This window comes from Vanacampus margaritifer, chromosome 5 (genome assembly GCF_051991255.1).
Source record: "Vanacampus margaritifer isolate UIUO_Vmar chromosome 5, RoL_Vmar_1.0, whole genome shotgun sequence".
NCBI classification, from domain to species: domain Eukaryota; kingdom Metazoa; phylum Chordata; class Actinopteri; order Syngnathiformes; family Syngnathidae; genus Vanacampus; species Vanacampus margaritifer.
Window position 1 is genome coordinate 9950180 of NC_135436.1, and position 13542 is coordinate 9963721.

Here is a 13542-nt window from a genome sequence, read left to right on the forward strand (position 1 = left end):
TTTGTACGGCATCAGAATCATTACAATAATTGAGATTGTGATATTCAACACAACAGAAGCTGAGATCTCCGCAGAACTTTTGAGTGTGTGTGGTCAAAGGTGAGCTTCGCTGCGGAAGGTGGGGCCGGCCACAGGATCCCGCCCATCTGCAGAGTTGCTCCGGCGGACGCTCACCATCAGGACACCATCATGGTTAAAGGTTCCACAGATTGAAAGGGGGTTCATGTCCTTGGGGAACTGGGACTTGTGGGTAAATGTGTCACTGACGCTGCCGTCGTCCATCACCTGATGAACACACAGAAGGTGTACATTTAAAAAAGCCCAGGCGGATCAAATCAAAAACAAAACATTAATACAAAAAATAAACGAGCCTTTATCAAAACTGACATTGGTCATTATGAATTGTAGTATATGAAAAACTAATGTATACATGAGTGTAAAAGTATTAAACTAAACTCAAGTGGCCTTTTTTTTTTTATTATTCAACATCCACACCCTTGAAATGTCTGCGCTAGGAGTGTCAGGCAATTAAAAATTTTAATCATAATTAATCGCATGACTTAAATAGTTAACTCCCGATTAATCACAAATTTTATATCTGTCTGAAATGTACAATCAAATGTAATATAATGTAGTTTTCATACTCTTGTCAACATAAAAGTGAAAAAATTTTATAATAGAAATATGGTTGGATCTTTTAGTCATTGATATAGTCATTTCACAATAATTCATAAAATTTAGTTAAAACTAAAAAGCTGTACTATACTGTAAAAAAAGAGTTTGATATGGATTTGTGTTGCGGTAATTTTTCTGCCACTAGATGGCATAAATGCATTTGTAAGACGATGACAGGTCAGTGCATTTTTCTTTTCATATTAAGAGCTATCTATTTTTTAACATGACTTAACTTGTGAAATTCTGCACATTTTCAAAATTGTAAAATACAACTTGACCCCAGTCTTCACAAATATATGCATTATTATTCAATTTATTACTGCTAAATTTTGTCGTGGACGTGTCTGCTTTGTTGCAACTGGAATTCCCTCAGTGCAGGCTTTTCAAGTAAGGGGTGGTCATTAATTGAATAATAATTAAAAAAAATAATAATATTGTGAAGGTAAAAGAACTATAAATTAACTTAACGCACTAATTTTGACACCCCTAGTCTGGACACATCCATGTTACTGTTGTTGCAATGTGACATATATTTTCAATCAAGCAATTGATTATTGTTGGTTCTGAATTGTTGGAATTCTTTGAAAACTTTATTAATCACAATCAGATGTTTTTATTTTTTTATTTACCACAAAATGATTGCTGTAGAACACACACACCTTCTGAGCATGAATGACGACGTGGTGGTTATACGCCATCACCACCACGTCATGCGGCTCAAACTGGCTGACATCGGCAGAAATATAGTAGCTATCTCCCATACATTGCACACTTCCGGCGCTGGTCTGGCAAACTGGCGCAGCACCGCCCACTGAAGCTGCAACACATTAGAAGACAGCAGGTAGGAAAACATATGGTAGTGTATAATATACATGTTGACCAGCCGGCTGCAGCATTAACTGAACTCATTATTTAACATGACTTTCTCAAAAGCAGCATTCTTATCTACATGGAATATGGATAGTACCGTTGATGCTTCATTTGTAGTTTGTTGTTTCTACTTGCTTAAAACACTCTTCATTCTGTAGGAATGTATCAGTTGGAAATCATATTAGAGGCACAATTGCTGAGCAGTTTAGAGCTGTCAAAATTAATCGATTCGTCCACAAGTAATCGATTATCACATTAACCGACAAATATTTTACTAATGGAATAATCGTTTGGCGCCATTTTTTTATCTAAAATTGTCCAAATGCTGATTTCAGCATATAATTGTTCACTGATTTCTGTCGGACTTAATGAAAAACGACTAATTATCTTCGGTGTTGAATCAAAATAAGACATTTGCAGACATCTGTTTTTACTTTGGAAAACAATGACCGAACCGGTAACATAGTACAACATCACCCCCCACACACACACACACACTTTTTTTTTTTATCGCTACACAAATACGAAGTAAACACCAATCGCTGTAAATAAAATAAACAGTAATCGTTGGAATTTTTTTTAATACACTTTAATGCCAAATTAAAATGAAGCAAATTAGTTGATTAATCAATTCTAAAAATATTCTATTGTTACAGCATTAGAACACAAATCACACAAATAACGACATAAACCAGATAAATAGTCAAAAGTCTACACACCCCATGTTATTGAGATGCAGTGTATATCAAATCATTGTGTTTTCTTCAGCTGGAAATGGGGCCTTAAGGCCCCAGGATAACGTGGAGGGAAATGCAGGAAAAGCCTACTAGAAGTGTATAATGTAATATAATATAATAGTATGTATAATAGAGGCACTTTAAAATGTGGCAGGTGTGTGCTAACTCAAATTTAACATGTGTTTGAACGAAATTGGTTAATTGTGAACACTGCTACATCCCAGTTATAAGAGGTGCAAACTCAGCTGTTTCTTCGGCAGGGGAAAAACTACATACATTTTTAAGTCACTTGAATTGTACAGCTGAATGGTAGAAAAAGTTTTGAAAATATTATCATGGTCTCATTTTTGTGTATCACAAAAACTTGGTGTTTGAACAGGGGTGTGTAAACTTTTTTTTTAAGAAGTTTGTTTCATATCAATGATTTTTTTTTTAACTAAGCATCATAATCATAGCCCATAGAAAATATTTATTTCAAAATGAGTTCCCCCCCCCCCCCTTTCAGTTAATTTCCAAATATCGACGGCTTCTTAAAATAATGACCGAGTAAATTTTTTCAGATTTTTCAGGAAACACAAAAAATTTAACCATTTGCATCACGAGAAGATGATTTAGGCAAATAATAATAATATTTTTTGCCCCAAAAAATGACTGAGGCAATTATTCTAAGAGGGTGACGATATGCTTGCCATGACTGCACAATGGATCTGGTAATTGCAGCAAAGCCTCACTGACAATTGTGTGCTTAATGGAAAATATTACTTTGTTACAAAGATTCTTTCATAATTTCAAGATTGTGTTTATAGTTGAGACAAAGTAATTTAGCAACTTTAGTACAAATGTTTACTATTCAATTTGCTCCAGTAAGGTCAGTCTATGTGTCGTTTCCTAAACGGCTGTTGGAACCCTACAGTCAGAGTACAGTATTGTACTGCATCCTTGTTTTCCCACCCTTTGTATTTCCCTTTCGCTATTAGTTCTTTGTGAGGCCCAGTTGATGATGATGAGACATTCTGGGTCATTACTTCGACCCCTTCCTCCTACAGCTCGGCTTCCTTCTAATGAAAAAAGTTCTTATTTTCCAACATTGTGATGATGAAATAGTAGGGGGGGAGAACCTTGACATTTAAGCTTCTTTTAATTTTATTATTATCATTTTTTTTAATAGGTTTCCCCCGCTAATTGGTACTATTATTTGAATGAAATTCTCAATTTATTATCCTCATTATAATCGATCCAGCTTGAAATTCAGCTCGGACTTTAGTCAGTTTAATTGTGTTGCACATCACAAACAGAGAACCAGCTCACACACAGACAGGCTTGGGATGGTCTGATGACTGCCTTGCTCAATGGCCCCTTGACAGTTGACAGTAGTTGGGAAAAGATTAGTTTCACTCCAACATTTAACTCATTCACTGCCATTGACTGCTATAGACGTCAAAAATCCATTTGAACTATTTCTAGTTTAACATTTTCCCACTTTTTTTAACTAAAGTATAAAACCCTAGAATTTTTTTTTTGTGTTAGAACAGATATAAAATTTGTGATTAGTCGTGAGTTAACTAGTGAAGATATGCGATTAATTACGTTTAAAAATTGTAACCGCCCGACGCCCCTATTTTAAAATATTTTTTCCTTTAAAAAAAACATTATTAAAAATAAAAAGTTTATTTTTTTTAAGACAAGGTTATTAAAAATTAGGAGCATCAGGTGATTAAATTTTTTAATAGTAATTAATCACGACTTCACTAGTTAACTCACGATTAATCACAAATTTTATATCTGTTCTAAACGTACAAATAAAATCTAGGTTTTCATACTCTTGTTAACAAAAATGGGGAAAACAATGTTAAACTGATAAAAATAGTTAAAATGAATTTTTGACGTCTATAGCTGTCAATGACAGTGAATGAGTTTCATTTGTTCACAACTGGACTTGAAATGTCTCCCTACATGCTGTATACTCGATTAGTCAAGCTAACGGTAATGACCTCATTGTTATGGTGAACCTGTCGAAGTGCATCTATTGGATTGCACGTGCGCAACTCAGCAGACTTACCAGTGTGTCCATAAGAGGATCTGCCTTGCCTGCTAAACGGGTCCTGGCTAGCGAGCCCTCCCTGGCCCTCTTCACCAAACAGATGAGATGAATCGGGTGAATCAAGAAAAGGCTCTAAAAGAACATTTAACGACTCAGCCGATCCAGCCCGCGAATGAAAACTACTGGCCGAGCTGTAACGGGCTGAGGAGCGATAGGAGGAAGACGATCGACGACTAGAAGAAGTCCGTGACTCCATTTCACCAACAACACACTCTCACTCCAGAAACAACATCTCCCGCTGCGGTGGCTTCTTTATAAAGCCCCAGTGCCTTGTGGGTTACCGGAGCACAACCACTGGCTCCATTGTCATCTTCATTTAGCCATAGATGGCTAACAGGCCGAGCACTTGAGTGAAGAATGTAACGGACAAACTGATAAAGAGCAAGACCTCCGTGCGTTGAGGCCCGATGATACCTCTGGCATGTGCTCACAAATAGCACGCTGGATTGGAAGCAAGGGTCACACCCTGCCTTTATCAATAATGCAAGAACATTTGAGTTGTGCTTACTGGCTAATAGAAAGGCAGAAAATAAATGAAGGGACTTCCTCCCAGTGAAAAAACAACAACACATATATCATGATAGACCCATGCCCAACACATACTCACTCATACAAATATGTGCATTATATGTGAGCAAAGCACAGTCTGTGTGCATGCATGGGTGGTGTTTTCTGTCTTTTAGCACTTCTCAAGACTTTGCACTGGGCATAAGGGGAAGTTTGTGTTGTTGTGAGATGGAACACAGCCAACTCCCGGCCAATCGAAGCGGCTCCTCTCATTCTCATTCACTACCATTGACGGCTATAGACGTCAAAAATTCATTTGAACTATTTCTATTTGTTGCTTTTTTCTTTTCTTGATAGAGAGCTCAGCTTTGTTAATTCGGTAATCTTACCAATTCGACATGTCATCATCATTGCTCACTCACTTTTTTTTCTTTCTCTTTTTCTTTTTTTGTATGTGCGTGAGTATGTGCATGTGCGTGCGTGTGAGTGTGTGCTCATTAATTCACCTAAAACCTATTAAAAATCCCATATTGTTCACCTAAACCGAATACTTCTGAAACTGAACTATTTCTATTAGTTTAACATTTTTTTTCCACTTTTGCTAACAAGAGTTTAAAAACCTAGAAAAGCAATTATTGTAAATTTAGAAGAGATTAATCGTTAGTTAACTAATGAAGTCATGTGATCAATTACAATTTAAAAAATGTATCGCCCGATGGGCCTAATTTAAATAATATATATATTAAAATTTAATCGTAATTAATCGCATGATAATTATATATCTGTTATAAATGTACAATAAAAAAAATTATGTTTTCATACAAAATTTAATGAAATGAAAAAAATGTAGAATAGAAATACTTCTCATGAATTTTTGACGTCTATAGTCATCAATGGCAGTGAATGAGTTAAAGCTGGGGTCTTAAAGGTGCATTGTGCAGTTTAAAAAGGAAATATTAAAGCTTTTTCTACATCATGCATGCTCCACCAATGCCCAGATGAGTACGAAGAGCCCTGACTCTTTTATTCTGACCTATCAGCTTTTATCTTCCCTTTATAGTAGAGTGTGCGGACACTCACACTCCACAGTTTCTTTGGGGAGGGGAGGAGCGGAGTTTTTCTTACCTCATGACTTCGTTCGTCAACTGTGGCTGATTAACGATCGTGCACATACTCGCAGCATGAACGAGCCTGACACAGATGCTGCAGTTACGCTTTGGGCCAGAGGTGGCAGTCCTGAGTAAAAAAAAGTGACAAACTGCGCAAAGATCCTTCAAGTTTTGACCGTTTGTAAACAAACAATTGAAAACGGGTTCCTCCCATGGCTCAACCCCCACTGTTCCCGTCAACATTGCGCCTGCCTTCAGCGACACCCCCCCCCCCCCCCCCCCCGCTCTGTGATTGGCTGGAGGTGTAAACATTGACTTTACACCCAAAAGCGTCCCTCTTATGGCAAAACACAACAAAATAGCCCAATACAGGCTAGGGGGGGTTGATCCCCACCACATAAGCCCAGAGGTGTTAATTGAGAAGGATTTCATGTGTATGCATCCAGTGTTTATTTCTGTGTGAAAACTTTGGACTCTGCCTTTAAAATGAATTACATTGTGGACGCAAATGGACTCGCTGGGGTTTGTGCAAGAAGTGTGTTTATACAGGTCAAGTCCAACATTTCCAACATTTAAAATGACAATAAAACAAAAGAGCATAATGTCGCAATTGTGTCAAAAACAAATGACAGACAGAGACATTTATAGTTAGTCCACAAAACAAGGATGAAATTGAACTGTTTTTGTTCTTACTGTTCGAAATGGAATGGGATGAAGCAACTGCTTATCTAGTCCTAGCCCGATTTTACCTGACTTATTACTTTAACTGCCTTTAAATGCCTTAACAAAAATTTTACTTTCAACCACTTTTTTATTATTCCTCCCTTGTGTAGTATTTAGCAAAGATGATTTTTTTGAATGCAATTTCTTAATTCCTCAAGACCATTCCACAAAACCACTCCACAGATCCAAATGCACATACTTTTGAGTTTTGTGCGAGCATAATGTTTAGATTTAAAATTTCAATTCCCCTCTCAAATAATAACTTTCCTCTCTCTCTGTAAATAGTTTTTGTATGTTGCCGGGCAGCATTTTATCATTTGCTATATGCCCATACTCTACATTATTTGACCAGTTTTAAAATCTACCAGATCCCTAAACTTTAGTGTGCGTTATTTTAAAAAGAGTTTATTGGTGTGTTCAAGGTACCCTACATGATTTATTATTCTTATGGCCTTTTTTTTTTTGTTGCAGTGTGCATACTGACTGTATTGTGGTTTTGTAGGAATTACCCCAAACCTCTACACAGTAATTCAAATATGGTAATATTAATGAACAATACAAAATATACATTGTTTTGTTATTTAATATGTGTCTGGCCTTTCCCAACAATCCAACAGTTGCCCTAAAATGTTTTATATGTGCTTTCCAGCAGATTTTGTCGTCAAGAATCACACCCAGAAATTTGGCCTCATAAACCCGTACATTTTGAACATTATTTAAATCCTCAGTATTATTTGTGTATTCATTTTACGGTTTCCAAACAACATCAGTTTGGTTTCATTCAGATTTACTTAAAGTTTGTTTAAGTCAAACCATGTTTAGGTTTATTTAATTCTTTGGTGACCACCTCCACAAACAGCTGCAGGTTGTCCCCAGAACAGAAAATGTCTGTGTCATCTGCAAATAGCACAAACTTTAAAGATTTTCAAGACCATACAGATGTCGTTTATATACATAATAAACAATTTTGGTCCCAAAACCGACCCTTGTGGGATTCCACAAGTAATATCCAGTTGAGTCGATTTGTGATTTCCCATTTGTACATATGGATTCCTATTCCTATACCAGTTGAGTGTAACTCCTCTAATTCCACATTTTCAAGTTTCCTAATGACATAACATGATGATCTATTGAGTCAAATGCTTTAAAAAATAAAATCAAATCTACAAATACTCCTACTGCGTATTTATTTGGTCCAGAGAACTGGTTATTTCTTCCATTAGCTCCATTAATGCCATTGATGTGGATCTCTTTTTTGGTCTGAATCCATATTGACCGTCATTTACCAATTCATACTTTTCAATGAAATTATCTAGTCTATTTGCATAGAGTTTTTCAATTTTTTTGGAAAATTGAGAGAGTAGAGAGATCGGCCTGTAATTAGTCCAATATCTCCCCTTGCAGATGATGCAATGGGCAATGGGGTGCCGTACGAGTGCTATTTTTAGACCGCGAGGTCACGTGACATCAGCAGCGTCAACCGGAAGGGGGTCAACATAGAGGCGCTAAAATGGCTTTGTCAGTGTTGTTCGGACTTGTCTTGCTTACCGCCTGATTAAAAAAAAGATTGCCTTTCATATAAATGGTGGCATGGTGGTAAAGGTAAGCTTGTTGAAACTGGAGAATGTCAGTTTGCCCTTAGGATCATGAGGGGTTTTTTTTCCTCACAAATAAGTAATGTCATGAATGCTAATATTGTGCTAAAACAAAAACTAAATTTAAGAAAGGTAATAAAAAAAGATTTGTCGAATCATGAGCAAGTGGGTAGGGGTGAATAATCTAAAAGTAGACTAACCAAATCAGACAAGAAAAGAAACAAACATAAAACTCAATTTATGTAGATAGACAATAAAATGGAATCTAATGTTGTGCAGACAAAACAGCAATGAAATCTTATGAGGCGTAAAATAAATACAAAGAGAACTGCAGTCTCATGCAGACGTTTCTTCTGTAGTCAGGTCCAGTTCCAGATGACCAACATCTCACATTTCTATCAAACTTTTGCAAAGTTGTCCTTGTTTTGTGTCGTTGCCCTCCAGTGAGTATGCAAAGGCAGCCTCAGGCAAGACCTCCTTTTAGAATAAACAACAGATGGGATGAACAGTTGGGAGAAAAAGCAGAGGGACAAAATGTTTTTGAAAACAATCAATTAATTACACATTTCTCCAGACCTACCAGATGTCACCAACTCGTCAGTCACAACGGCTGATGTCTCCTAGGTCAGAATTGATCATTGTGGGTCAACACAGTGATCAATTGGGGTTGTAAAGATATTGATAATAAAAACAGTTGATGCAAAATCGATTAGTCAATGACATCACTGGTATTTTTTCCGCACAAGACAGCGGTTGGAAACCTTTTGCCACAGACAAGTTTCAGATTGGGAGATATTTTGATTTAATTTGAAGTTTTTGTTCATTTTATTTCATATTCCACCAAACCACGTGTGTGTGTTGCGCTTTGAAATCATCTCCTCCCGATATTAACAACCCCTCCCCCTCCCAATCAGGCAAATGGATGCAAGCTCACATCCACGTTGTCATGAAAAAATGAGATATACTCTCCCGGCTATGTACTTATGTCCACCTTGACAGTATGCTTGCTCACTGATTGCTGTCCCTTGCCCTTGTAATAGCGGAATAACGATAATGTCGCCATGTCAGTTAGCTCATCACAGCTTTTATGGTGTGGACTGCTTGTATGGAGTCTACCCACGAGTCAGTGGAGTTGAAACCGCTTCGTTTAGGAATGGTTGGAACCATCCTCACAGCATGTCCAATGTTTAACCAGAATGATCGGGAGTCCATAACTTGCAATATGCACATATGCAGTATACGCAATAGTTGTGAGCGTATATATCATTATAGCGCTTTGGTTCTCTCTCCACGTAATCAAATCATGTGATTCTATGGGCCTTGGTGGCTTGAGGATATTTTCCACACCTTGCACTGGGTTGGAGGATATTCCATCAGGATTAATGTTTCGTAACTGATTGTTGTTCTGATCTAGCAGCTATTTACTCCTTTTCAACTATTTTACGCCAAACCAGGCCCGGCCCTGGGCATAGGCAAACTAGGTGGTCGCCTAGGGTGCCATCTAGTGAAGGGGGTGTGAAATTGCAAGGCAAAAAAAAAAAAAAGATTTAAAAAAACAAGAAGAATTTTTCCCAAACACATTTACAATAAAAAGGTCCAAGCCCTCAGCTGCTGCGATAAGAAAGCAGTAAAAGGAGGAGGGGGGGAAACGGGCCTAGGGTAGAGGCAGTCAATCATCATTGTCTATAAAAAAAAACATGAAAATAGGATTAGCTTTTTAGCTTGCTTGTAACTTGTTAACTCTACCTTTACATCCAAGTGCAATAAAGCGAGGCAAAGCTTGCTGGCTTTAAAATAAAGCAGTCAGTGCATAAATCATTGTGGGGGGCAATCTGCATCTTCCCTGGGCATCAAATCACTTAGGGCCTGCGCCAAACCCAAGATTCAGATTGTGTTCTGACAATTTACCTATTATGAGCGAGGTGGGGCGCAAATGCAAATGCTATCTGCACGTTTCACAATTTGGCAGACCCGCCTCCGCCAGGCTTGGCATGTCGGCACAGAATAATGTTGCTAGAGGCCTCCAACGGAGTGACAATTCCATAGTAGGAGTTAGTTTATGCTTGATGCATAATTTCAGTATTTGTTTCACTTCTTACCTAGCGTTGCATTTCGGCGGAATTAAATGAAAAAGCAGGCAAGGCGAGTTATTAGAGCCAAAAGTCAAATACGCAAAATTGTCACCTAGGAGTAACGTCATCTGAAGGTGCTTTTCTATTGGCTGCTGCTAGATGACGTCACTTCTGTACGACACACTTTCAAACGTCCTTATTCCGGTTAATATCAAAATAAATATACTTAAACCATATTTAAAATCAAAGGCTCATGTATTAAATTAATTACCAGAGACAAAAGCTAAGGACATTTTTTTAAAACTATAATTTTAGTAAGTTTTGGTTAGTTTTGTAAATGTAAAATGGATTTCAGTTAATTGTTTTTTATTGTTTGAAGCATTTTCGTTTTTATTTTATGTTGTTACCGAAAATGTTTTTTGAATTTTAGTTTTAGTTATTTTTTTCGTTTTAGTCAACTCAAATAAGCTTCGCTGTGACTCCTCCCACAGTGGCGTGGACCTAACACTCTTAGATTCGCCTGCCAGTGCTAGTCAAGGTTATTTTAGTTAACTGAAACTAACGAAAAAACAAAAACTAAAATTCAAAAAACAATTTCGTTAATGGAATAAAATCAAAAACGAAAATGTTTTTTAAAAAATGAAAACTAACTGAAACTACATTTTATGTTTACAAAACTAACTAATACTAACTATAATTATAGCAAAAATGTCTTTCGTTTTAGTCTTTGGTAATAAATTTAATGCATGAGCCTTTGGGGGTTATTTTAAATGGGTTTTTAAGTTGATTTATTTAGATTTTAACCGAAATTTGAAAGTGTGTCACACAAAAGTGACGTCATCTAGCAGCAGCCAATAGAAAAGCACCTTCAGATGACGTTGCTCCCATGGTGTTTTTTAAATATTGCGCACAAGTAATATGCTTCTTTTTTTTTTAACTAAAATTAAACTAAAACTGATTGGGGTTATTTATGAAACAACTTAAAACTAATAAAAACTAATAGAACCATCTTGAAAACGAATTAAAACTAACTAAATTTAAAAACCAAAACAAAATAAAAACTAACTAAAATGAAAAATTCCAAAACTATAATAACCCTGGTGCTACTTAACGCTGTTCATGAAAATAAAGCCCAGCGTCACTTTAACGATGAATAATTTCCATGTGTTTTCTTATGATTTAAACTGCTGATTATGAAGAAGAGACATCAGTATAGTGGTTCACTTGGCTGACTGCAGGTCGCTTACATGCAGCAGCAGTGTGAAAGTGAGTTTGGAGGGCTATACATTCATTATCAAACCATGAGCATAAAGCACTTGATGGAGCTTCCCGCACTTCCTACTCTCATAAAATGCTGACCTATAAGCGACATTCCAGAGGCAGCCATCCATCATTTGCTGCTTATTCTGTTCAGGGTTGAAGTCTATTGCACCACTAAAAATAATGATCACATCATACACAAGTTGTTTTTTGCAAAGAACAATAACAATATTTTTATTAACTTATGTCAGATGCAGCAAACAAGATTATTATTATTATCAAATTCAAGGTGGCAATATTCATTTAATTACATTCAGCCAAAATAGGAAGCAAATCATTCAAATGGTAAAAAAATAAATAAATGCAGGCTGAGATTTCAGAGGGAGTTGAAAGTGTGATGGAGTGGATGAGTGATGGATGTCAGACGGCGATGATGTCACAGTACATTCAATTGGACTTCAATGACTTGCTTTTACCCTGTTTCTTCTTCTCTGCTCATTTCATACATTCACTTTCAACAAAAGTTGAAGGGCCACCACGCTCGAAGAAAGTCATATACTGCAACATAAATGTGCCTTCTTTACGACATCACTTCCCGCAAAGGGGAAAAAGACAGACTGACAATGATGAGATTCGTTTTTCGTCAGGTGGTGTCTTTTATCATGGCGAGCTAATTGCCTGTCAGCAAAGGTAGCATTTAGAAGTCTTTATAGTTACACAATGAACACACGTGGGCCGACATGGGCCACGACGACGAGGAAACGGGCATCAAGACAAAGAAGATGGGAGGGAAGGAGACGGGGAGGCTGAAGGAAATGACGGGGGAGACAGCAGAGGGGGCCTCAAGCTGGCTGGGTGCTTGTGTGTGTGCGTGTGTTTGGGGAAAGTGCTCCTGATTTTATCATAGGACAAATAGTTGTCAAACATACACGTCAGCGTGTAAATGAATGTATGATGAATGAGACAAATGAGGCAGAAAATGCAGTAGACTAAGATGCTGAATGTCACAAGCACACGCACACACATAGAGCCTTGGACAAGGGTGTAACACTCAACGAGACGGACAGTTGACAAATGAGGACGATGGGCCAGCGGTGCGGTCACGTCAGCACAAAAGCACAAGCTCGCATCAGCCGACTTTTAATGTCAGCGAAAAGGCAGATGACGTCAAAACGAGGTGCAACACAGGACGTTCCAACAACGACAAGCAGCCGACCTTGTTTCGATCTACTTTGCCACGTTGAAATGAAAGGCCAACATGGCTTTTCTGGGGACAGTGGTGACAGTACGGACGACATGATGATGAGGGAGGTGGGGGGGTCAAAGGTGAGGAATGAAAGGCACAGCTTCAGTGTTTCCCCCTGAGTTGTTGCTGTCTGTTACTATCAATCCAGTAGATGCGGCAACACCAACCCCGGTCGTTAGACATCATATATTCTCAATTCATACTTTTTTCTTTTAAATAATTTCCAGCACCAGTAAAAGTTCAACCTCCATTGCCAGGCTATGTTTAAAGGGAATCGTTGGATTCAACAGCGCAAGCTTGAGGAGCTTGCTGACATCTTACAATACTTAACATTCTTACACACACGTCACATACAGACTCACACATTGAGGCTTTCCGAAACAACTGAAAAGGGGCAAAAGGAGCCAAATCTGTGCTTTAATATTTTGTAAAAAGAAAAAAATTATCATAATCATAAGCACACAAGGCTTCCCCACCAACAAAGACACGCACACACACAGGGCGAAGGTGCGAAGTGGTGTTAATGCATGCTGGTGGGATGCACTGATGCTGCGGTCTGATGAGACTTCCTGAGTTGTATGAATGAGATTCCCTCAGGGGGAACTTGAACACATCTCCCACGTGAATCACAGAAACATAACATGCCC

At 37.7% G+C, this 13542-nt stretch overlaps 1 protein-coding gene across 1 annotated transcript; it reads right to left on the reverse strand.

Moving 5' to 3' along the window:
• Nucleotides 1-93: 93 nt before the first annotated feature.
• Nucleotides 94-4579, reverse strand: hspb12 (heat shock protein, alpha-crystallin-related, b12). The gene is made up of 3 exons (XM_077565033.1): nucleotides 4342-4579; nucleotides 1335-1468; nucleotides 94-285 (listed from the first exon to the last, which is right to left on the reverse strand). The coding sequence occupies exons 1-3, from the start codon at nucleotides 4577-4579 to the stop codon at nucleotides 94-96; spliced, it is 564 nt and encodes a 187-aa protein (XP_077421159.1).
• Nucleotides 4580-13542: the final 8963 nt, after the last annotated feature.